Source organism: Hypanus sabinus, chromosome 1 (genome assembly GCF_030144855.1).
Source record: "Hypanus sabinus isolate sHypSab1 chromosome 1, sHypSab1.hap1, whole genome shotgun sequence".
In the NCBI taxonomy this organism is placed as follows: domain Eukaryota; kingdom Metazoa; phylum Chordata; class Chondrichthyes; order Myliobatiformes; family Dasyatidae; genus Hypanus; species Hypanus sabinus.
In genome coordinates, this window is record NC_082706.1 from 163,482,411 (window position 1) to 163,509,808 (window position 27,398).

Consider the following 27,398-nt stretch of genomic DNA (forward strand, 5'->3'; position numbering starts at 1 on the left):
GTTTTATAAATGCATGGTCATCCCTCTCTTATTTTTTGCCAATTTTGAATCTCTTTCAAATCAGCTTGCTCTAGGCTCTATCATGTTCTGCTGTCAATGGATCTTCCATTTAGGTGTGTATGTTTACTGTATGTGAATGTTGATAACATATCTTTGCACCTTGGCCCCATAGTAATGCTGTCTTGTTTGGCTGTATTCATGGGTATTCATATATAGTTAAGTGAAATTAAACTTAAATTGTACAGCTGCAAAGAAGCTGCTGTCAAGAGGAAGGGCAAGCTATATACATTTCAATGTTACCCTGACAAAGGGTCTCGACCCGAAATGTCGTCAGTGCTTCTCCCTGTAGATGCTGTCTGGCCTGCTGCATTTTGTGTGTGCTGCTTAATGGAAGTTATGCATTTTACTGTACTGTTGAGATGTACATATGATTAATAAATCTGAATCTGCACACGCAAAATGTTGAAAGAACTTAGCAGGTCAGGCAACATCTATGGAAAAGAATAAGAAGTTCCTCCAGGGGTGGGGGGGTGGTGTTTGTGTGTTGCTTTGGATTTGCAGACTTTCTTGTGTTTAAAATCTGAATCAGAACTGGGTATGTAGAGTATGGTGATGTGCTTCTGGATTCAGTGCTGAAACTGGTGTGTTAGCCAATGTGAATTACATTTCAGGAAAGATGAGTCCAATGACACCAGTGTTTAACCTTGTGCTTACTCTAACCACTTTATTCTGGCTCCAGTGTGTCATTTATCACTGGTAATGACTTGCATTAGACACCTCTCCAAGTTGGCGTGCCAATGTGAGCCAACCTTTTCCCTGCAATTACTCTCATTCTTTGGTACCTACTTGCCAAAAAAAAAGTGGAGAACCATGCAAAATGAGTTTATTTTTTCTTGTGGTTCAGCAATGAACAGAGACATTTTGCACTTTTTGGCCCAGTATTTTTATTGAACTAGAAGTGAACAGAGGAAAGATTGGATTAGACTGATGTTTAGACCTATGATATCTTTGGCAGTAACAGATTCCTGCACGAAATGAATAGTCTTTTCACTCTGTTCATTTAAAGATCCCAGTTGTTTTATAAGGGTGTTTATTATCTGGGCATGAGGATTGAGATACTACTACATCATTAACTTATCCTCTGCTCAAACTGGGTGTCCCAGCGAATCTGGAAAAAAGATACAATTAACTTGAACAACTTTGACCAATTGGTTTCTGCCTAATGCAGAATCACTAACATCAATTTGCTTTTCTAATTAAAGCAATCTACCTCAGTGCAGTAATGACAATGAGTGTGGTATCTTTCTGCTCCAGATGTCTGCACATCCACAGGAATATCACTGAGCCATTACAGGAGTATTAGGGATTATTCATTTAGACAATTCATGACTTTTTGTTATTGATTGTAGCAGGAGTATACAAGAGTGCTTCCTGCTCGGTGGACAGATCATCAGAAGTGGGGTCTCAAAAGGCAAACATGCAGGACTAGAAAATGCTTTGTGTTCAAAAAAAAATTGAACCAATGCTGCACCTTGTCCTAGTTCTGCTTTAATATGATGCATTAGGATTGACATGAGGTATTTTTTTCCCCAGTTGTGATGTAGGAAATCTCAGGCTAAATTTTCTGCATTTGCTGTGCAACTCTGACATCAAGACACCTGCCCTAAACAGGAATAATGATGTTGTCCAGAAAAGGACAGAGTGGCAGGAAAAGAGAAATTAGTAGACCCCAGAGATGATAACTAGGTTCAATCATAGACTGGTGGAGGAGATGTACTGTAAAGGTCAGGTTTTTTGTGACAGCAGAGCCTGGAAATCATGGGATACAGCCAGAAGTGCAGGTTGGCAGTAGAAGCTCCTGTAGGATTGACAGCCCTGAAACATAAAGTAATGCAGGAAGAGGAATTGGTTCACTGGAAAGAATTTATGGGTGAGGGGTCCACTGCCATAGCCTGCACCACAACAACCACACCACATCAGCCCTCACACCTGCTCACTCACTGACAGCCAGGCAGCAACACATCCTTCCCTCACAATGAGCTAGACAAAGGCCACTCTCCCTTGCCCACAGTCACTAACAACCAAAAACTCCACTCCCTCCAATGTCCTGTCCACTGTTGGTCAGCCTCTCTCTTCCTTTGCTCCCTGAGAACCAGAGAGCTACTTCTGTTTTCCCATATAATCAGACAGTAACATTGCCTTCCTGCCTTTCCTTGGCTCTTCCACCTCCATCATCTCTGGCCAGTATCTTCACTAAGCATAATAGTCTCCCAATATTAGGGGATGTTAGTTTTCAGTAATGATATGAGATGCAAATATGAAGATATTTGGTGTCTCTAATGAAGAATTAAACTTCCATCAATATGTCATATTGCACATAGCTCAATATAGTCATGTTAAAGCAACTACAGCCTACATTATGACCAATGCAGGAATGACTTAAACTTGACATTACTATTCTCTTCTTCATGGAGAGAACCCATCCCTGTATTCAGGGATTCATCTTCAAAACTGGATGAGTATGCTGCAGTTGTTACCAACTTCATTAAAACCTGTGTGGATGAGTGTGTGCCCACAAAGACCTGCTGTATATTCCCAAACCAGGAGGTACATTGTTTGCTGGAGGCTAGATCTGTGGCATTCAAATCTGGCAACCCAGGCCTGTACTAGAAAACCTGGGATGATTTGTGGAGGGCTATTACAAGGGCGAAGAGACAATATCGAATGAGGTTGGAGGCAACATTGAATGCACAACAACTCTGGTAGGGTCTGCGAGACATTACTTCCTACAAAGCAAAATCCAGTAGTATGAATGGCAGCGATGCTTCACTACCAGATGAACTCAACGCCTTCTTTGAAAGGGTGAACACAAATACAGCTGTGAAGATTCCTGCTCTACCCGATGACCTGTGATCTCCGTCTCAGAGGCTGATGCTGGACTGTTTTTAAAGAGAGTGAACCCTCACAAGTTGGAAGGTCCCGATGGAGTGCCTGGTAAGGCTGTGAAATCCTGTGCCAACCAACTAGTGGGAGTGTTCAAGGACATTTTCAACCTCTCACTGCTACAGGCAGAAGTTCCCACTTCAAAAAGTCAACAATATACCAGTGCTTAAGAATAATAATGTGGGCTGCCTTAATGACTATCACCCAGTAGCACTCACATCGACAGTGGTGAAATGCTTTGAGAGGCTGGTCATGACTACACTGAACTCCTGCCTCAGCAAGGACCTGGACCCATTTCAATTTGCCTATTGCCACAATAGGTCAATGGCAGATGCAATCTCAATGGCTCTCCACATGGCTTTAGACCACCTGGACAAAATGAGCCTATGTCAGGACGCTGTTCATCAACTATTACTCAGCAGTTAATACCATCATTCCCACAATCCTGATTGAGAAGTTGCAAAACCTAGGCCTCTGTAGATCCCTCTGCAACTGGATCTTCATCTTCCTAACCTGTGTGGATTGGTGATAACATCTCCTCGCTGACGATCAACACTAGGGCACCTCAGGGGTGTGTGCTTACTCCACTGCTCTACTCTCTATATACATGACTGTGTGGCTAGGCATAGCTCAAATACCATCTACAAATTTGCTGACAATACAACCATTGTTGGTCGAATCTCAGGTGGTGACGAGAGGGTGTACAGGAGTGAGATATGTCAACTAGTGGAATGGTGCCACAGCAACAACCTGGCACTCAACATCAGTAAGATGAAAGAGCTGATTGTGGACTTCAGGAAGGGTAAGACAAAGGAACACATATCAATCCTCAGAGGGATCTGAAGTGGAGAGAGTGAGCAATTTCAAGTTCCTGGGTGTCAAGTTCTCTGAGGATCTAACCTGGTCCCAATATATCAATGTAGTTATAAAGAAGACAAGACAGCAGCTATACTTTATTAGGAGTTTGGAGAGATTTGGCATGACAACAAATATCCACAAAAACTTCTATAGTTGTACCGTGAAGAGTATTCTGACAGGCTGCATTACTGTCTGGTATGGAGAGGCTACTGCACAGGACCGAAAGAAGCTGCAGAAGGTTGTAAATCTAGTCCACTCCATCCTGGGCACGAGCCTACAAAGTATACAGGACATCTTTAGGGAGCAGTGTCTCAGAAAGGCAGCATCCATTATTAAGGTCCTCCAGCACCTGGCGTATGCCCTTTTCTTACTGTTACCATCCGGTAGGAGGTTCAGAAGCCTGAAGGCACGTACAACGATTCAGGAACGACTTTCTTCCCCTCTGCCATTGGATTCCTAAATCTTTGGACACTACCTCACCTTTTAATATACAGTATTTGTTTTTGCACATTTTTAAACACCTATTCAATATACGTAATTGATTTGTTTATTTTTTTCCTCTGCTAGATCATGTTTGCCTTGAACTGCTGCTGCTAAGTTAACAAATTTCACATCACATAAATCTGATTCTGATGTCATATTGCACATAGATAGCTCAATATAGTCATGGTGAAGCAGCTGTAGCCTACATTATGACCAATGCAGGAATGACTCAAACTTGATGATTCTATTCTCTTCATGGAGAGAACCCATCCCCTTCTATTGGAGCCCTTTACCCCAATAGGACAAGATATTTACAAGGTCAAATCCCTTCACAGTGGCATTCAGGGAAACCTCAGCTCAACATGAATAAATGTTTCAGTTAAGGAACTTTAGTCAGACACCAGAGCTCTTAAAGTATGACACTCAATTTAAAACTGTTATAGTGCCCTGTGGAAAAATCTGTTTGTCATGAGAAGATTGACCCCACCAAAAAATGTATTTTAATATAAGATTATTATAAATTAATATAAAATATTATTTTAATGACTGATGGGACACAGTTGATATAATTCTGGATCAACTTACAATATTTGAACATCAACAGAGAAGAGCCAATAGTGGCCTGAAATATTTATGTGGCAGGAAATCTTACCATCTTTCTGGCTCTATCATTACATACTTAGCAATATGCTTTCACTTCAATGGACAAAGGCTATGTACTAGGCAAGATTGTGTTTTCAGTTAACAAACACTTCTGTACGCTTAGTTACAACTTTCAGATGATTGTGTTGTCTACTAGAGCAGGAAGGGTTCTTTGATCAGGTCAAAAATATTAATTTTTGCAGGAAACTGGTCAAACACTGGTGAATGACTATGGATGTACTGGAGTTTGTACTGTCTATGGCACAGAAATCATTATTCTATTCAATAGATTCTGATAGCATGTCCGAACGTAGCAGCCATTTACATTTTACGCTAACACCTGGTATGAGAGCAACTGTTTTTTTTGTCCTGCTCGCCTTCCTCCTTTGGTTTCTGCTATTTCTCTTTTCACTGGAGCAAAGGTTCAGCTCACTCCAGCTCAGCAGGGCCATTGGATGATATTCCTGTTGTCATGCAGACAGCAAAATTTCATTTTGGGTAGGTAAAGGTGCCTGTATTGTAGTTGTCTGCTGAAGTTGCAAGTGGAGTTAAATGTTCCTTGCATTTGCGCAGCTGTAGAAAAAGCCTAATTGATACTGACTGGCAAGCTTTGAGAAATGGCGTTGAAACCTCAGTCATCAACACGAAGAAAAATGGTGTCAAATAGTACCTTTTGGGATGCACAGCTGGTGCCTTAAACATTTTAATCATATGAATCAGACTGTGAAATTCCAAGTTGTATTTCTAGTGGCAAGGAATGGTCTGGAAATGTTGCATCTCACCCAGAAATGGTAATTTTCACTGGCATAACACCTAAATAAATAGTGCTAGACATTTATACTTTAAGGCTACATACAGTAAAATTTGTTAAGACTTTATAAGGAAAATGAACTCATGAAAAAGTTCCCTAACTCCCCTGATGTCTTGGTAAATTTATTCAGTGTAGCTGTCCCTTGCATATTATAAAATTCCTACACATGGTCAAAATGAATATTGCTGTTGGCTGATTATTAAACCCTATATAAACTTCTATTTTGAATGGAACAAGAACACCTTCATACTCCTGAACATGGTACTTAATTGATGTACAATAATTAGAACAAAATTTTTAGAAATGGTTCGCAAGTAAAATGTTGAAAAAATTCGATTAACTTCTAGTGCTATAACAAATTTTGATGAAAATTTATAACATTTTTAACCACAAGTTTGCAGTGCAACAGCAAGACCTTTTTTAAACAAAAAGTGAGCAACTGATATAATTAAAGATATCCGTTTTTCTCCCCCTGCATAATTAATCTATTGGAATCAGTTGTCCAGCCAGTAAGAAAGGCACTTTCATTGCACTACAAATATATTTTGGCATTATCTGTCAAGATGTTTCAAAACCAATTTTGTTCAATATTTATTGGTTCCAGCTTTCTATTGAGGTATATGCTGCAATAGAAGGAAAAATCCACAAATATTTGGATAATAGCAGTGACTGTTTTCTCACATTTATATTCACCTACAATACCAACCATTTTGACCTTGTTAAACAATATATCAACCAATCAATCACTCAAATTAACATTACAAAAAGCTTAGATGTCAGTGCTGTCCAATTACTATAGAACGAAGTGCACATAACGTAGTTCACAATCACAGTCAGGAGTTGTTAATAAATTGAAAAACATTAATTCACATATACTCAAAATGTTACCAATTCATTAAATACAATTATCAAAAGATAAATGGGAATCAGCATGAATGTACTGTAACAGTTTGTAAGGAATTCACAAGTGTAGAAACTATACAGGGAAACCCACTATACAGGGAAACCCACTATACCTCTTCACTAAGTGCACAGCAGAAGTACAAAATTTAAATTATATTCTAACATGAAAGGGAAAAAAAAACAATTTCCCCAAGAGGTACAGACAAAATAGTATTAAACAAATGAAATTAACATCAATTTAAGTATAATTAATAAATTACAAAATAATTGACAGAATATAAGTACACCCACAGTAATTGTGAGAGAACTGCATCCAGTCATTACAGGCTTTAAGGAACAACACAGAACTGCAGAGAACTGCATCACATCAAAATAATGTCTCCTGGCTTCCTTTCATAGAATTCTGTAAAATGGAACTGTACAAAGTTTTCACATTGTTACTCGCAAAATATACAACCTACAGCAAAATACATCCCACAGTAAAAGGCGTCCCAAGACATCCTTGCAATAGATTCTCTAAAATGAAACTATACAAAGTTTTCAGATTGTAACTTGCAAAATATACAACCTACAGTGAAATACATCCCACAAGGTTTTTGTTTTATTTTTCAAATGAACTTTAGATTTAAATCAAACTTAAAAAAAAAACATGTCAATTTTGCTTTCAATGCATTTACACAGGCACCATACTAGCCATCAGGATTCAATTTTACCTGAACATTGGGGAGACAAAAGATGGTGTTTGACTGCAATAGAGGCATAAACCCAAGCTGATATATAATATGGGTTTTGCAAACACCTCTCCCATACTCTTATCACCATTAGACCTGCTGCCACCACGCCAATCCTGAATCAAATTCCCATATGCTGCTCAGCACCTTCTGTAACCCGTTTCTTATCCACAGGTAAAAAGCCTCCTTAAATCCATCTCTGCAGTTCTCCAAAGTAAACATTTAGTAGCACCTTAAACTCATATTGCACTTGGAAAGTAAGACGATATCGATGTTGCCATTTTTACTTAGTGGTCAGTCACTGAATATGATTAAACATATGTGGTCATGTTCTGTTTGCTCCTTCAATTAGAAAACGTGAAGTGGAGCAGACCGAAATTTAACTCTGCAAATATAGTGGTTCCTCATGATGGACCACAGGTGATCCAATATGCCGTTTCACATTCAGGGGCACGACGGTAGATGGCCTATATCTCCGGCCCTGTTTAGAAGTGGAGAAATGTCTTTCCCCAGAAATATAACACCAATAGGAGAGAGAACAACTTATGTTAATTCTGTTGCAAAATCAGGTTTTCCAGTTCATCTGCAGAGCGGAGTAAAAAAGCTGCTGACTCTCTATATCCTGCTACAAGTTGTCGTACTGCAGTTATTTCAGTTGGACTTAGCTGAGCCGGTGGAGTTTTGGAATTGTTAATGTTGGAGGATCCAGAGTGTGATGCAAGTGACTTCTTCACACTGAGATCCGCTGGCCCTTTTAAGAAAATAAAACATTACTCCACATCTGGATGCAGTTCTACTGCACATTTCTCCTTAATTCAAAGTAAATCTAATATTTTTACTTTCATTTACTTAATGAGGTCCAGTTAAAAATAAAAATTCATAGGATCCAAGGGAGATCATCAAATTAGATTCAAAACATGTTCATTGGTAGGATACAAAGAGAAATAGTGGAATGAGACTGAACTCAATCCCTTTCTAATTAGTGGCATGTATTAAAGTTTTAGGCCTAAATACAGGAGGTATTATAAAGAAAAGTGCAAATTACAGATAAAATGGTCATTAAGTTAGAATGCTTTAAGTTGCAGGAAGTTCACGATGGTTTGTTCATTTGGCGGGGAAATAGTAAAATGGAATCAAATCTGGGGAAATGTAACAAGGCCAGTAAACAATAAACAATAGACTATTGATTGGTGTGGGAGATTTTAGGAACTTGAGTGTATAAATCCTTAAATGTTAGAGGGTAGATTTTCAAAAATCTTTCCTTTATCCATTAAGGTTACAAGCTGATTACTGTGTAGGGAAAGATGTGTTGGCACTGGAGAGGATGCAGAGGGTGTTTGAGGATATTGACAGGACTAGAAAATGTTATATGTGAGGCAAGACTGAATAAAATAGGTCAGCACTCCTTTGGAACAGAGGAGGATGAGGGTATTGATATTGGTTCATTATTGTCACATAAACCAAGATACAGTGAAAAGCTTGTCTTGCACACTGTTTATAAAGATGAAATCTTTACACAGTGCATTGAGCTAGAAAGAGGTAAAGCATTAACAATGCAGAATAAAATGTAAAAGCTACTGAAAAAGTACAGTGCAGATAAACAATAAAGTGCATGGTCATAACAGGGGTAAATTAGCTGGATAGAATCATAAGGACCCAGTTAGCAAAACTGGCAGGACTTGTTTTCTCCGGCAGAGGGCTCAAAAATCAAGGGGTATATACTTATAATGATTGCTATGTGGATTTTAAGGTAGTAGAGGAAGTTTTTTCCAACTATGAGGGGATGGCAAGCATTGGGAACTTAACAGTTGTAAGAATACTTGTTTTGAGGGTATCAACATGTAAAGGGGTTTCTTCTTTTTTTCTTTGTTACTATGTATGTAATCAAAAGGGCTTTTTTTGTGTTAAAAGCAGGAATGTTTCTTTGTTGCGAGAGAGTGCTGGGAGAATTGTATTCCTTTGTAAACCAAATGGGGATTAATGTTCTTTCTTCTGAGTATGTAAGCTTTTGTTGACAGGCTTTTGGGGAGATCGGCGCGAGGGGGTCGAGAGAGAGAGGACGCAATGCTGTAACCTGGGTGAGGATCGGACCCCAAGCGGGGGTCCGAGGCCGGGAGGTACTCCGAGGAGGGGGGGGGGTAAAGCTAGATGTGCTTGGTTGACCGTTCGGAGGGGATCGAATGGTGGCCAAAAGACTTCAGTAATTGAGCTCCAATGGTTGTGCACGAAGTGGTTTGGACTTTGATAAGTTTGGCGCCTTTTCTTTATTTTTCTCTTCATATATACTGTATCGTTATTAATCACTTAGTTATAGTAACCTTTATAAATTGTACTCATTTAATCGCATATGGTGTACTGTCTGTTTTTGGGCGAGGCGGGGACATCACACAGCATCCACACCAGCGGATCACCCAGTTTGGCGGGGCCGAAGGCTGCTCCCCCCTAGACGGAAACGAGCTGAGCAAGCCTGAGGCGACCCAGGGGGTTACAAACAGTTAGGACTAATTGGACCCTGGGAGCATCAACATCAAGCTTGGTGAAGGTTACAGCAGCTGGATGGATGGATGCTGATCAAGACTGGGACAAACTTCAACAAGGTAGACTGACGGACTTCTTGTGATGATTTGGGACAATGGGGAGGGTTTGGTGATCTATCTGATGACTCAGAGGAACACCACCTGTGAGGAGTACTGATGACTTGGAGATAAAGTGAGGGTTGTATATCAGTGGCTTAATAGTGAGTTTGTGATTGGGAGTCTATTTCAATTAAGCTTAGATGTGATTATAAATTACTTGGCTTCTATGGGACTGTCTACCAGCGTAGAGTTAATGAAATGCATTTCTTCTAGGTAATGGCTCCAAGAATAAGAACAGATGAAAGTACTAGGCCCCTCAAACCCAACATTATTGAATATGACTGTGGCAGATCAAATATGACCTGGTAGCGTGTCAGTGATCATTGATTGGGGTTTGATTCCTACTGCTGTCTGTAAGTTTGTACATTCTCCCCACGACTGCATGGCTTTCCTCTGGGTCTTCCAGTTTCCTCCAACATTCCAAAGATGTACAGTTACGATTGGTGAGTTGTGAGCCTGCGATATTGGTGCCAGAACAGTGTCAACATTTGCAAGCTGCCCCAGCACAATCCTTGGACTGTGTTGGTGGTCACTGACACTAAAATAAAGCATTTCACTCTGTTTTGATGTTTCATCATGCATGTGACAAATAAGCTAATCTTTATCTTTATGATCCACTCTCATTTGACTTGTTCCAGAAGGAATAATATATGCAAAATTTAACGTAGAAGATCGAGTGAAACCTGACTGGATGTGTTTGTTTGAGTTTCCAGTCCTGTGTACAGCATGACAAAAAGCATCCTAGCTGCCACTTTGCCACTTTCCAATACCCACTGGATCCATTGGATCCGATCTGAAAAAGACAGCATACTGTGATGCAATGTCTGAGTCAGTAAATTTACTCTGGCACCACTGTTGAAATAATGTGCCAAAAATATCACATCTCTTTGTGCATCTGAAATGTGACTCTACAAATTCTTCTGATCAATCTTCTGTGTATTTGCATTTGAAAGATGTACATTTCAGTAGCATACAAATATATAATTGACAGCTAATGCAGGGGTGCTTGAGGCTCTTCAGAGAGAGCCACATAGTATGGAAACCCATCCTTTGGCCCAACCCATCCATACCAACTCTGTTGCCCTGTGAGATAACTAACCCCATTTGCCCATAGCACTCTAAACCACTCTTATCTAGATGGCTTTTAGATGTTATCACCTAAACCACCGTTTCTGGCAGTTCATTCCAAATATGGACCACCCTTTACATGAAGAAGCAGTCTGGATCTCCCTTTTAAGTCTCTCATCTCTTATCTTAAATCAATGCCCTTTTGTGCTTAGCATCCCCTCCTTGGGGTGGGGGGGCGGGGGGGAAGACTGTGCTTTCACCGTACCTGTGCTCGTGATCCTATATACCTCTCACCCTTCAATCTCCTACATTCCAGGGAATAGTGTCTCTCCTTGTAACCTAGGCCCCCAAGATCCTGCTAATTCTTTTCTGCATTCTTTCTAGTTTAATAGTATTTTTCCTGCATGAGTGACCAAAATCTGGGCATAATATTCCCGGTGCAGCCTCTGTAAGGTCATATAAATGCAATGCAAGTCCCAAGCTCCTACACACAATTCCCTGATTAGAGAAGGCCAGCATGCCAGACACCATCTTCGCTGTCTTATACACGTGACACAGCTTTCAATGAACTCTGCTCCATAACACTCCCCAGGGCTCTACCATTCACAGCAGAAGTGCCACCCCAGTCTCGTCTCCTAAAAAAGTAATTCCTCTCTTATCTGGATTGAAAGCCATTTTCCAACCATCAGCCCACATACATAGCTAATAAAGATTCCCCTGTAATTTTCATGATCTTTTATGCTATCCACAAACTTACTATGTTTTGTAGCCTTGCTTTGGATATTATTTATGATTGCTAAAAGATAAATAATAGTACCTACCAGTGTTAGTACCATCACTTGACAAGGAAGGTGGATTTTGCTTCCCACTGCCCAGCCCCGTGTAACCATGATAATAGCCTGTATTTCCATTGATGTACATCAGTTCTTGAGAATAAGAAACTGTTGGAGCCGTGTAATTAACCTGGGAAGATTCTCTTGTCCACTGCTTCCCAACTGCAACAGGTTCATCCTGCAAAAGTGCAAGAATTATTTTAAGATCTGAAGATGAAAGGAATATTTGTATTAATAATGCAAATAGAAGCAACAAAGTTTTAGTTTGTAGTTCTTTTCCTGTCAGTAAAAGATTTGAAGTTGCATACTGTTATGTTAGTGAATAATATGTACTTTGTTAAAAATAATGGCAACATGGTGCTTAAAATTTGCCTAGAACTATTATAAGCTTTTGGGTTGCAGAGTTCCTCTCGATCTGACACACACTTCTGCTTAGTGCCTGTGATGTCCTTGAATCGGAATGGAAAATCACATTAGGTCATGCAGGGTCAAAATTAGAAAGCAGGAAATTGAAATTATATTTAAAACACATAGAGCAATCAAAATAAAGACTGGGAAATGTATATAAGAAACAAACAGAAAAAGTTAGTTACTTTGGTTTTTAGAAAAGATCTTGAAACTACATTTTGTGCTGGTGAGTCTCCTAAAAATTATCTTTTATGCTTGGGATGTTCAACAATAATCATCTCAAATTTATCAATATTCATTTTTTCATCTGATTTTATAATGTCCTTAGTGGGTACATATTGCAAATCCATTTCATTCCAGTGATTTTAATCTATTTTCAATAACTGCAACATTGAAAGCTGTAGGAAAGAAGGTTATATTGGACTTTGATTTCCATGCTTATTAACAGATAAGTAATAATATTGGCAGTTGAAAGCTTATTTGTTTTACTATAAGTCCTCTCAATTAATTTTCCTAAATTTCCAGATAATTATAGAGCATGTTTTATGCTTAATGAAAATGCTCTATACATGCCAACATAACAATTGATGCCAAGTGGAATATCTGAGGCTTTGCACTAAATCAAATGTTATGATTTTGAATACTTGAAAATACTTCAAATTAAAACCATAAGACCATATGATTTAGGAACAGAAGTAAGCCATTCAATCATGGGCTGATCCAATTCTTCCAGTCATCCCCATTCCCCTGCTTTCACCCCATACCCTTTGATGCACTGGCTAATCAAGAACCTGTATCTCTCTGCCTTAAATACACCCAATGACTTGGCCTTCACAGCTGCTCATGGCAACAAATTCCACAGAATTACCACCCTCTGACAAAGTAATTTCTCCACATCTCAGTTCTAAAAGGATGTCCTTTAATCCTGAAATTGTGCCCTCTTGTCCTAGAATCACCTACCATGGGAAATAACTTTGTCATATCTAATCTCTTAAGGCCTTTTAGCATTTGGGCATTTGGAATGTTTCTAGGAGATTCCCACCCACCCCCCCCCCCCACCCCCATTCTCCTGAACACCAGGGAATACAGTTCAAGAGCTGCCAGATGTTTCTCATAGGGTAACCCTTTCATTCCTGGAATCATTCTTGTGAATCTTCTCTGAACCCTCTCCGATGTCAGTATATCCCTTCTAAAATCTCTTCTAAAATAGAAATGAATGCCAACATTGCATTCGCCTTCTTCACAACTGACTCAACCTGGAGGTTAACCTTTACGGTATCTTGCACAAGGACTCCCAAGTCCCTTTGTATCTCTGCATTTTGAATTCTCTCTCCATCTAAATAATAGTCTGCCTGTTTATTTCTTCCGCCCAAAGTGCATGACCATACACTTTCCAACATTGTCTTTCATTTGCCACTTCTTTGCCCATTCCCCTATACTATCTAAGTCTCTCTGTAGGCTCTGTTTCCTCCACACTACCCACTCCTCCACCCGTCTTTGTACTATTGTCAAATTTGGCCACAAAGCCATTAATACTGTAGTCCAAATAATTGATGTACATTGTAAAAAGCAATGGTCCCAAAACAGACCCCTGTGGAACTCTACTGGTAACCGGCAGCCAGCCAGAATAGGATCCCTTTATTCCCACTCTGTTTTCTGCCAACCAGTCAATGCTCCACCCATGCTAGTAACTTCCCTGTAATTCCATGTTAATGGACAAGATTTTTATTGTTCATTCTTTTTAATTATTTGTGGGAAAACCTGCTAGTATACATGTCCTTTTACCAATGTATACTAAGTAATGCACACATTTTGTTTATATATGAATGCCAGACTAAATGAAAACAAGAAGGCTATAGCTGCAGTGCCTATCCTTCTACCCTGGGGTATTCAAAGCCTGCAGCAATAATATAATTACAAATTTCTAACTTATTTGGGTACAAAAAATGATACTTTGTGTGTATGTATAACACATACATACACACACTCATTGAGAGTGATCACTGAGTTTTTGATCAGAATACACAGCAGCTTCAATATTGGTTTCCCATAGTTTTAAGTAGTGCAAAGGTTATATTTTTTTTTCAAGAAATTGACTCATTGTTCTTAATTTTCAATGGGTGACACACTACACTAATTACATAGTAGTTTGAAAATTGGGCTGGAATTGACTTGACTATAGGTCAACGAAAGCAGTATAAATGTCCAGTCAGCATACTGTAATTTCCTGTTCATATGTGAAAGCAATATGCCTATCTTTGGAGCTACCATCAGCTGAACTGCCTGTACCCCTTCTCATCCCATTGCCCAAAAATCTTAAATTTTCCCAATGTAAAATTGCATTTTTACTCCATTATGCAAGTTATCAAAGCTGCTCATTTAGTGTGTTCTGGGGGGAGGTAGGGGGTGGGAAGAGTTCCATATTTTCTGATACAGGATCCTCATTGCCTTGCCATCCTTTCTAAATTAAGGCATACATAAAATAGAAAGTTGCAGCATGAGGAGATAATTTGATCCACTGGATCTGATACAAATCCATTTAGAAAAGGATGGCTGGTTATCAGTATAAGCGTTAGCCAGTTGTCAAAGTATTTCTGTGGGCAGATCTTGTCCTGTAATGGAACTGGAATGATTGTTGTGATTCAGGGCTTGCTGACCATATTAGAACGGGTTGTACCTGCAAGAAGAGGTATAAATGGGTGGTTCATGTTCAGCATGAACTTGGTGGGCTGAAGAGTGTTTCCATGTTCAATCACTATGACTCTAAGTGCATATCTAGAATAAAAGGGAGCAGCAAGAATGGGTGCTATTACTTGGAGATTCTGGGTCGTGTCAGTGGTTCCTAATTAATTATTTCTAAAGTAGTCTTTAGACTACTTTTTGTCTGTTATTATGCTTTCCAGGAGTCTACCCATCAAGAAACATACCCATTTATGACTACCAATTAGTCTCAAAACCAGAATCTGTGATAACCTAGAAACTGCATGCCCATTGCTCGAATTATTGAGGATAAATTGGCCTCAGATGTATTACTGCAACTAGTGCAGCTATATTCAATAAGAGGTTACACCCAGTATCAGTGCATTTAAAATGGTTTGATTTAACAGTACATAACTGCAGAAACTAGACTTTGCTACCACTATTTCTGCCTTCCTCTTCTCAACAGATTTTAAAAATGAAACTGAATTATATACATATAGTAAAAGTAAACAATACTTTAGTTTCTCCTGTAATGTGATTCACCAGTGAAATTTCTTACCGTTTATTTACTATTGCTTGCTGCTTTGTAAATGCTTGCTTTCTAGTTGAATGAGTAGTAATAGTGGGTGGCTAAGTTAATAAACTTCACATCACATGCTGGTGATAATAAACCTGATTCTGATTCTGGCTAGTTAGCCAGCTGTTTGGGATGCCTGTGGTGTCATTGTCTGTGGTGAAGCCAGTAAAGTTGCATTGTGCCATGGATGGTTTTTATTTTTACAGTCCATCTATTTCTGAATGACATAATGCAGCAGTCTTGGTAATGCCAAGACTTGCTGTTCTACTTGCTCTATCAAAACTTTTCATAATCTTGAACATCATTTAAAAAATTCCCTTTATCTTCACTGAGAAGTAAGGAGAATAACTTGGCTCTCCACATAAATCACTCATTCATAGTAACTTATTTCAAAAATTCTGTTCTTTATAACACTATTGTTTCCTTGAAGGTTGCATTTTCCTTGCTGTGTAGGAGGCATGTAGGTGTTTTTAAAAAAAAAACAATCCAGTATTGGGGTGCTTGGTATTTTACTAGAAAGCATAAGGCAGGAAGACTCAGTTACTCATACTATTGTGCCACTGCAAACTGAATTATTTTCATGTATTCCTCATAGCACATTGGAATAGTCAATATAATCATCTTCACAGAGGTTGTTTGTTTTGTAGGATCCTCCACCACACCTCCCCACAAGTGACTTGTCAATTCCTGGATTGCAGCTTTTAAGTCATCTCAGGAAACTGTCTTAATCAATAAACATGCATTTTAGGGTGCAGCATTTCTCTAAAACAGTCAAGAGAGTACCTAATAATGAGATGGAAAATGCCTAGCTGAATATCTTTATATTGGAAATAAGTCTATTTCTCCACTCCTCTTTTGTATGTATTTCAGAATTTCTGTGCTGTCTATTAGGTATTAATTCTTAGTTTCATAAGGAATCTCCCACTATATCCCAAAATCTAGGTGTAGTCAAAAAGAATACAAGGTTAAGTATAAGCTTGCACTAAAATGCACAGGATTATTTACCCTTCCCTCTGCACTTAATATACACTTATGCTGCTGGCATGCAGGAATTGAACGGCAAAACATTTTAAATTATCAAGGAATCGTTTGTCTATCCATCCTTGTATAATCACTGAAATGCTATGCTACCAGAGGAAATTTGTCAATTTGATGGTATTTTATTCCTTCATTCACTTGATACAGGTATACAGGTCAGGAAGATTGTTTACACCTTTAGTGTTGTTATTGTTGGATTTATCAAAGCAGATGAACAAAATTGTAGATGTCAGAAATGAGAAGGTCTTTTGTCCATTGACTAAACAATGTTCATTTCCATTTGCCACTCCTCAACCATTGAGTTCTCTGCCTGAATGCAGTGAGAATATTCAAACAACAGCTATTAAGTGGAAAGTAATATTTACACACAAATGCAAGGTTATGACCCTCTCCAACAGGAAAGAGTCCATCCATGTACCTTTTACACTAAATGATGTTTGCATTTCTCACCAGCTCCTATCATTTGTTGTATTGCTACTAAACTGAAACTTAATGCGCCATAATACTGTAGCCCCAAGAGCACCTCAGAGGCTGAGTATCTCCTAATATGGGAAGTATCATCTGATTCTTCAAAGCCTTTCCTCAATCTGCAAATCATGATAGAACTCACAATTATCATGAAGGAGCAGGTTAAGGTGAGAAAAAGTTTGGTCAGCAAAATTATGATACTTGACAGCCCAATGGGATTGGAACATGGCATGCTTTTAATGCGTGTGGCATACCTAGCCAATGTTTTCTTTGTCAGGAAGATGTCATTGTAAAAGGGGCAGCTAATTCTGGGACTTAAGCCATTATTCTTGTCAAAAGAACACAAGAAATACATAAATATGTAGGGAATGTGCAGACAACCCTGCTCTGCCGTTCAATAAGACTGGAATGCAATGATATCCTTTTGAAAGAAAGATCAACAATCCCACATAAATTTGGTAATCTAGACTTTATTCCAAGTCTAGCTAACTGTCGGTTAAATTTATTCCTTAGACCCTCTGGCTGTGATTAATAAGCTTCATCAGTCAAAGACAATGAATTGATAATGTTGACATTTTTTTAAAATGGTGCACATCTTTCTAAGATACTTGGTTGTTCCTTCTAAGCTTTTCACCAAGATTTTCTTGCAGTTCTCATTGCAAGCAAGAGGAAAGATTCTGACAGATTTTGCAGAAAATTCATGCAAACTGACTTCTTCCAATGGTACTGAATCTCCATGACTTGTACTTATCATATAATTTGGTTAAATAGAACATAAAACTGTACAACACAGGAACAGGTGCTTCAGCTCATGAAGTTGTGCCAAACTAAGTTAAGCTAATGACACTTAATTTCACTAGTCCTTTCTGCCAGCACATGGTCCGTAACACTGTATGTTCTGCAAAATCTATGCACCAATCTAAAAGCTTCTTAAATGCCTTTATTATTACCTACCTCCACCACTACCTGGCAGCACAATTCAGACATCCTCTACTGTCTGCTGTAATAGAAAACTTGTCCCAGACATATACTTTCAAATTTCCCCCCTCTCATCATATATGTATACTATCTAGTATTAGATATTTTAAACCTGGGGGAATAAAGTATTGGCTCACACAATTTTATAAACAACCCTAGTTTGTCCAACATCTCCTTATAGCATATGCACTCTGATCTACACAGCATCCTGGTAAACCTCTTCTGTGTTCTCTCCAAAACTGCCATATCCTTTCTTTAATGGGTGATTGGATGCAATACTCCAGATGCAGCCTAACCAGATTTTTTATAAAGCTGCATCTGAATTTCCTGACTCTTTAACACAATGCCTAGACTAATAATGCCATATGTATTCTATACCACCTTATCATCTTGTATAGCCACTTTCTGGCAGTTGTGCACTTGTACTTCAAGATCCATCTGCACATCAATACTGTTAAGGTTCTTGCCATTAACTGTGTACATTTGATCCTCTACATTTGATCCACCAAAATACAACATACAGTACCACACTTGCCCAGATTGATCTCTATCTACTAATTCTCTGCCACATCTATAACTAATCTACAGTGCCTATAAAAAGTATGACTTGCAGTCTTGCACCACTAGTGATGGACCTCCAGCAAGAATAAAACCTAGTGACCACTACCCTCCATCTTCTATAGCTTCTGTTGGCCATTTCTGAATCCAAATGACCAAGTCATTATGGATCCTGTGCATCTTGTAAAGAATTCTTACTGCAGATATCAAAAATAATTTTTTGCACAGTACTGTAAAAAATTTGCTATGCTTTTTTTAAAAAAAAACATATTTCTGGTTACCTTGCACCTCAATAAAATGTCAGCTTAATGATAGTAAAGTGTTCGTACATTCGACAGAAATACAAACCAATAAAATGATTGTGACTAATACTTGTATATAAAAAAAATTAATCTGAGGAGTAAGTTTTTATAAAGGTGATGGTGACTATTTAGAAGAGCTGTAAATATTGGAAACTCTCATTCTAAATATAACACTCATACAATGCTGGAGGAACCCAACAGTTAGATAGCATTATGGAAAGGAATAAAGAATAATGTTTTGGGCCGAGTCCTTCATCTGCAGAATCTCTTGTATTTGTCATTCCAAATATACTACAACATTTAAAAGGAGTTTGGGCAATACTTCAGTAAGAAAGAAGTAGGGGAATGCAGGTAAATGGGATTGGTATAAATCGGTATCATGGCTGGTGTGGACAAGGTGGCCCATAAGGGCCTGTTTCAATGCTGTACATTTCTTTAAGACTTTTGTTCACTTGATACCAAGCAACTCCAGTAGATATGATTTTAAAGAGCTGTATTTTCCACTATATATTTAATTTGAATATCATCATTCTCCTTTGAATAAGAACAGGAATTGATAAAATACCTCCTAGATTGAAACAATTAGCCATCTTCTTGTTTATTCTTTTATATTTGGCAAATTACCTGTGAAACAAAGTGTTATCAGTTAAAGAACCTCTACATCTTATTGAGGAACGTAAAGTCTAGGATATTAATCTTTTGGAAAAAAATATTAGTATCTTCATTGAACAGAAAAATAAAAGCTGTTAATATCTATCTTTTTACTTAGAGTATAAACTGAACCTGTAGCTATTCCAGTGGGTTCCAACCTCAGTTTAGTAAGAGTCTGTTAGAACAAAGTAAGTTTGGCAGACAATGAGCTATGCCACACTTTACCAACAACCTTGAGATTACACATAACCTCACAAGGCTACTGTCAGGATGTTAAATTCTTTCTGTTAATGGATCTGATTCAGTAACAGCATTTACACCCCTGGTCATTCAAACACCTCAATAACATTTGGTAAAATGAAAGCTACCTGGAAGTCTACATTAGGAATTACATCTTCATTGAAGAGGAACAATTTTATTTTTTAAGAGAGACTCTTGCCATAGGCTTCTTTGAAGGAGCAGATTTGGGATTAATTCTCGTGTTCAGTGAGCTCTAGCCAATAATTCTAGCCTTTTTGGCAAGGATAATATAATCTTCATAGATGCTATCCCACAAACAGGGAAAAAAAAAGCCAATTCACAGTTAAATGATGATGGTGTCTGCTATATGCAACTTAATTACTGATTCTGTGTAATGTTGTCAAAACATTGTCAGCATGTCAGTTATTTGGAAACAAAAAAAAAGCCTTTTGTTGTTTAAAAATGTATTTTAAAAAGATCAGGGACTAAGCCACACTTTTTTAAAATCAACTTCAAACTAGCTGTAATTAGGTGGCAATATTTTAGAGCATGCATCAAACGTACTCTAGTATTAGTATTACATTAGGCTAAAGCTTTATTTAATGGACAGTCAACATTTTCACAATCCTGCCTACTTATGGTTGCTGCTATGACAACTATTCAGAGGGAAATCCCAGGTCCGCTACTACCTCAGTAAATAATTACTTAGAGACCTGAAAGTCATTTAAAGCTTATCTTTGTCGAGCACTAAATGATTACTAAATTAAATTTATAAACATATTCCAAAAATGAAGAAAAAATGTTCTGCAATTACTGAATGTAAACTGAAGAAACTTCAATAGATTTAACATGGTCAGATCATTAAAACATTTTGCAGGTGTTTCCCTATTATTTTTTTTCTCACTAGTTATACTTTCTTGTGACTAAAACCTAGAACATCAGCATCTAAATTATCACCATTTATTTTTCTGAAGTGGCAATTTTAACCCTACCCATTAGGCAGAACCTGGTGGAGCAGGCAATAAAATCAACCTAATTCACAAGTGGTTATTTGACTATCAGCTCTGTTTTTAATCTCCCTTTTTAACCATCGAAGAGGATCACGGGCTGCAAATTGTTATGACTTCTTTATAAAATGTTTAGATAAGAAGTCCAATTTTGTAATTGTTAATTTAACATGTGCCTGTGTAGGGAAGAGGCCCAAAGAATTATTTTTAAAACTTCTGTTATGAGCTAGGAAGAATAGGAATATTTCTCCAGCATCAAATTGGAAAGATTTGGTCTGTGTTACCATGTACTTCTACTCTTCTAATGGTGACAGTTACCTAAACTTCCTCAACGTGAGCTATCCAAATGCCGGGTGTGTTCTCTCATCTCAGGTGGTGACCTACTGCTGGTCAATGTTGTGCCCTGTCAGCTGTTACTTCTGCCTCTTTAGATTAAGATCGTTCCCAATGTCAAGCAGAGAAGCTGTCCATTTTGGATGGATCAGTCCATGCAACATTTTTGATACAGTGATTAAATCTGTGTAAAATTGATGCTTGGGGTTGTAGGACATGTGGACAAAGATGTATTTAATGGAGTAAATGTTTAAAAACTAGGATGACAAAGTAACAGTGCTTTATTAAGATACACCTTATGTCTGAGCTGCAACCAAATAAAGGATCCCTTCACAGCAAAGCAGGAATCAAAAAGATTTTTACAGTGTGAGTAGCTCCGGTGCTCAGCTGGGAGCTCACCATCAGGTGAGCTGAAAAGAAACAGAAATATTCATGCATTAGGATGAAGTTGAATGAGCAGGAAGATGCCATTATGCAGAAAATACATGGATTCCTCAATCTCCTATTCTTCTAGCATCTGTGACAACATTTGTGATTCATGACAAATGAACAAACAACAGAAAATTAAATCTATAAGAAATATATTTAAGATCAGAATCATGACAGTCCTTAACACGACAGGACGGATTATGTTCTGATATTATTAAACTCTGTCTGGAAGTTTCTAAGTGCCCAAGTGAAAAAGATGAGATGATGTTTTACAAGCTTTCTTATAAATTTATTACAAGTGATCAGAGATAAGGACCAAGTGGGAAATCAGATGAAGAACAGAACTGCAAGGCACTTGGAAGTTTAAGATCATCCTCACAGACTAAATGGAGGTATTCACCAATTGTCATCTGATCTGTGGTTGGTATCACTGTAGATTACTGAACTATCACCCTATCATCTCAGGTTTACCCAACCACTGGGAGTGCTACCCTTTATTTTTCACATTCACCGATTCACGACTTACTCTGCAACTGAACAAAGATTTCTTCAGAAGTTGTGTGGACAGCAGTTGTTAAAAGCAAGATTAGAAACATAGAACATCACACACACACAAACAGGCCCTTCAGCCCTTCTTGGTTGTGCTGAACCAATTTTCTGCCTAGTCCCATTGACCTGCAACTGGACCATATCCCTCCATACCTCTCTCATCCATGTACCTGTCCAAGTTTTTCTTAAATGTTAAAAATGAGCCTGCATTTACCACTGCATCTGGCAGAACATTCCACACTCCCACCACTCTGTGGGAAGAAGCCCCCCCTAATGTTCCCTTTAAACTTTTCCCCTTTCATCCTTAACCCATGTCCTCTTTTTTTTTTTCTTCCCCTAGCCTCAGTGGAAAAAGCCTGCTTGCATTCACTGTATCTGTACCCAACATAATTTTATATACCTCTATCAAATCTCCCCTCATTCTTCTAAGCTCCAGGGAATAAAGTCCTAACCTATTCAACATTTCTCAGTAACTCAGTTTCTCAAGTCCTGGCAACATCCTTGTAAACCACCTCTGCACTCTTTCAACCTTATTAATATCCTTCCTGTAATTCGGTGACCAAAACTGCACACAATACTCCAAAATTCAGCCTCACCAATGTCCTATACAACCTCAACATTACATTCCAACTCTTATATTCAATACTTTGATTTATAAAGGCCAATGTACCAGAAGCTCTCTTTACTACCCTATCTACCTGTGACGCCACTTTTAGGGAATTTTGTATCTGTATTCCCAGATCCCTCTGTTCTACTGCACTCCTCAGTGCCCTACCATTTACCTTGTATGTTCTACCTTGGTTTTTCCTTCCAAAGTGCAATACCTCACACTTGTCTGCATTAAACTCCATCTGCCATTTTGCAGCCCATTTTTCCAGCTGATCCAAATCCCTCTGCAAGCTTTGAAAACCTTCCTCACTGTCTACCACACCTCCAGTCTTTGTATCATCAGCAAATTTGCTGATCCAATTTACCACATTATCATCCAGATCACTGATATAGATCACAAATAACAATGGACCCAGCACTGATAACTGTGGCACACCACTAGTCACAGGCCTCCATTTAGAGACGCAGTCCTCCACTACCACTCTCTGACTTCTCCCATTGAGCCAATGTGTAATTCAATTTTCTACCTCACCATGTATTCCTAGCGACTTAATCTTCCTAACTAACCTCCCATGCGGGACCTTGTCAAAGGCCTTACTGAAGTCCATATAGACAACATCGATTGCCTTCTCATCCCTGTCTATCTAAATACTTGTAGTTCCTATCTCTTACTACTCCTTCCAATAATTTACCTATTACTGACGTCAGACTTACCAGCCTATAATTTCCAGGATTACTTTTAGAGCCTTCTTTAAACAACGGAACAACATGAGCTATCCTCCAAGCCTGCAGCACCTCACCCGTAGATACCGACATTTTAAATGTATTTGCTGGGGCCCCTGTAATTTCAACACTAGTCTCCTTCAAGGTCCGAGGGAATACCCTGTCAGGTCCTGGGGATTTATCTACTCTGATTTGCCTCGATAGCAAGCACAACCTCCTCCAAGCTGTATAGGTTCCATGACCTCACTATCTGTTTGCCTTATTTCCATTGACTCCATGCCAGTTTCCTTAGTAGATACAGATGCAAAAAAACCATTTAAGATCTCCCCCATTTCTTTTGGTTCCATACATAGCCGACCACTCTGATCTTCAAGAGGACCAATTTTATCCCTTACTATCCTTTTGCTCTTAATCTACCTGTAGAAAGACTTTGGATTATCCTTTACCTTGACTGCCAAAGCAGCCTCATGTTTTCTTTTAGCCCTCCTGATTTCTTTCATAAGTATTTTTTTGCACTTTTTATACTCAAGTATATTATTTGCTCCCTATTTCCTAAACATGTCATACATCTCTCTTCTTTATCAGAGTTCCAACATCCCTAGAGAGCCAAGGTTCCTTATTCTTATTCAGTTTGCCTTTACTCCTGACAGGAACGTACAAACTCTGCACTTCCAAAATTTCTCCTTTGAAGGCCTCCCACTTACCAATCACATCCTTGCCAGAGAACAACCTGTCCCAATCTATGCTTTTTAGATCCTTTCTCATTTCTTCAAACTTGTCCTTTTTCCAGTTTAAAACCTCAACCCGAGGACCAGATCTATCTTTATCCATGGTCAAGTTGAAACTGATGGTGTTATAATCACTGGAACCAAAGTGTTCCCCTACACACACACTTCTGTCACCTGTCCTAACTCATTTCCTAATAGGAGATCTAATATTGCATCCTCTCTAGTTGGTACCTCTATATATTGATGTAGAAAACTTTCCTGAACACATTTTACAAACTCTAACCCGTCTAGACCTTTAACAGTATGGGAGTCCCAATCAATATGTGGAAAATTAAAATCCTCTACTATCACAACTTTGTTTCCTGCAGTTGTCTGCTATCTCTCTGCAGATTTGCTCCTTCAATTCTCGCTGACTATTGGGTGGTCTATAATACAACCCCGTTAATGTGGTCATTTCTTTCCTGTTTCTCAGCTCCACCCATATGGCCTCGGTAGACAAGCCCTCTAATCTGCCTGAGCACTGCTGTAACATATTCCCTGACTAGTAATGCCACCACCTCCCCACCCTTCATTCATCTGCCTCTATCACGTCTGAAGCATCTAAACCCTGGAACATTAAGTTGCCTGTCCTGCCCCTCCTGTAGCCAAGTTTCACTAATGGCTATAATGTCATAATTCCATGTGTCAATCCACACCCTCAGCTTGTCTGCCTTCCCCACAATACTCAGTAAACCTGTACCTGTAGTTTGTATCCAAAAGAACTGTACTGCCAATGCAGTGGGTTGAATACACTGATGCAACCTCCTATTTTGTATCTGCCATCTTAGGGAACTGAGATTTGCCAGCATTTCTATTTCCCATGAATGCACTTGTGCACATAACAACTCCCCTTAATGCCTTCAATGTGATATAGGAGTAGAATTAAGCCATTTGGCTTATCGAGTCTGCTCCGCCATTTCATCATGGCTGATCCCAGATCCCATTCACCCCCATACACCTGCCATCTCATCATATCCCTAGATGCCCCAACCAATCAGGAATCTATTAACTTCTGCTCTGAATATACCCACGGACTGGGCCTCCTCTGCAGTCTGTGGCAGAACATTCCGCAGATTCACCACTCCTTCGCTTAAAAAAAAAACCTCCTAATTCCATTCTAAAAGGCCACCTCCCAATTTTGAGGCTGTGCCCTCAATTTCTGGATACTTCCACCGGAGGAAACATCCTCTCCACATCCACCTTATCTAGTCCTTTCAAAGTTCAGTAGGTTTCAATGAGATTCCTACACATTCTTCTAAATTCCAGTGAGTACAAGCCCAAAGCTTCCAAATGCTCCTCATATGTTAACCCCTTCATTCCAGAATCATCCTGCAATCCTTAGAGTTAACATTTATCAGGTTGTATTTCAGTATCTTGTTAGGCATGTGATAAATGCCAGCTTGTATTTTAACATCTTTATAACTTCTATTACAATTTCTGTTAAAACATTAATACAGGGCACATGAAACCTCAGTTGAAGAGCTTGTCCAAAGAATGGAATCACTAGCATTCCACTTGTGATGCTGGTTAGATACTCAAGCAATTATCTATTAGAGGGAAAAGTTATCATGTGCTTCAAAATTCAAAGTATGTTTACTGTATTTATTATACTGCTCCACATGATGCCCATTCAACTTTGAGATTAATACCTGTTGCTGTTGACTCACATCCAGACGCATTCTCTTGGCTGCATTTCTGCTCTCACTCTCACATGCTGTGGCCAATATATTCTCTGCTACTGCAGAAGTGAGGTGTGAAGGGATGGGACGAGACTAAAGAAAGAAATGCATAAAATGATATACTGATCTTTTTAAAAAGATAATTAAAAACCAATACAGAATATTTAAGGACTACATTCCTGAAATAACAATACTCAAAAATCCATAGCATACCTGTTTGATTCACTATACTGCAAATCAAAAAAAAAGTACATTACAAATTCTAAAGAAAATCAGCATTTGAGAGATCACCAAAATCTATCAAAATGTTTCAACTATTTAGATGTAGACTGAATTCAGCTTGTTTTCATAGTCTTCATGTTTCAACATCCTAAACATCATTCTTACTAAACTGCACTTCTATCTCAAATAACTTGGACTATAATGAAAGATATATTTTTATAATATATTAGAAGCATTCCACACTTTATATATCATATTTTGGGCGATATTGGACATTACCATTTTGCTGACAGTATTTCAATAATATTAGAAATAACATAGCATTCATTCTGTGCTGTTGGTAAAAAAAAAACACAATCCAAACAACACAATTATTTTTATATGCATCAAGGAAATTGTGTAGAAATGTAAATGATTTGAGGAAAAGCTTGATGATTAAAATAATATCAAGGTGAAATGAATTGGATTGGACCTGACATCACTTGGTGAATGTTTCTCATAAACCATCACTCTCTGTGAGGCCTTTGTCATTTTCATTAGATTTGTATTATCTGATGATCAACCGCATCAAAGATATTTCATTAAATCTAACTTCTGAGACATCATTCACATTTTATTACAAAATGCTATAAAGCACTATATGTGAAGCACAAGAAACAATATCTTAACAAATACGGGTTAAATCATTTCACACAACGACATGAAGGCATTAGGAGTATAGATAGAAAACACCAGAAATGTCAGGTCAGGCCACATCTGTGTAAAGTGAAACAGTTAATGTTCCAGGTTGAAGATGCTTTGTCAGAACTGGGAAGGAGACAAAAGAAGCTCATAAGCTGCAGGGAAGGCATCACTGATGGGGTAAACCAGGATGACCTGAGGGACTGATCCATAAAACAAAGTTGCCTGGTCAACAAAGAGAGAATATGGGAATTGTGAAATGCAAAACAGGAATGGCCAGTCCAGTATGTCAGGGTAAACACATCCTCCATTCCTGGGGGGTGGGCGAACAAATCAAAGTACTCTTGGTAACTAAAGTTATCATCACATCACTTCTTTGTCCATTTGTGTTACAAGTTTCATCAGAGGTAATTTTAATGGCAAACAAAGAAATGCATATAGCTTATAACCCTTGCCTTAATTTCAACCAGTGTCTTTGATTTCTTTGCTCCACACATGAAAGTAAAAGTGGTTAGAAACTCTTTTTACAATTTTGTGATCTAAATTAAAGAACTTAATTATATTTGATTCA

The 27,398-nt window shown here is 38.5% G+C and overlaps 1 protein-coding gene across 3 annotated transcripts in view; it reads right to left on the reverse strand.

Moving 5' to 3' along the window:
* Positions 1-4,564: 4,564 nt before the first annotated feature.
* The window catches only part of LOC132399690 (nucleolar protein 4-like), a 305,251-nt gene continuing 282,417 nt past the window's right edge, over positions 4,565-27,398 (reverse strand). For all 3 annotated transcript variants that reach the window (XM_059980370.1, XM_059980352.1, XM_059980361.1), the window contains 3 exons: positions 25,895-26,017; positions 11,897-12,086; positions 4,565-8,122 (listed from right to left, as the gene is read on the reverse strand). In XM_059980370.1, coding sequence (XP_059836353.1) covers positions 7,920-8,122; positions 11,897-12,086; positions 25,895-26,017 — 516 coding nt within the window. In that variant the 3' untranslated portion in view covers positions 4,565-7,919. The remainder of the gene's footprint in view (positions 8,123-11,896; positions 12,087-25,894; positions 26,018-27,398) is intronic.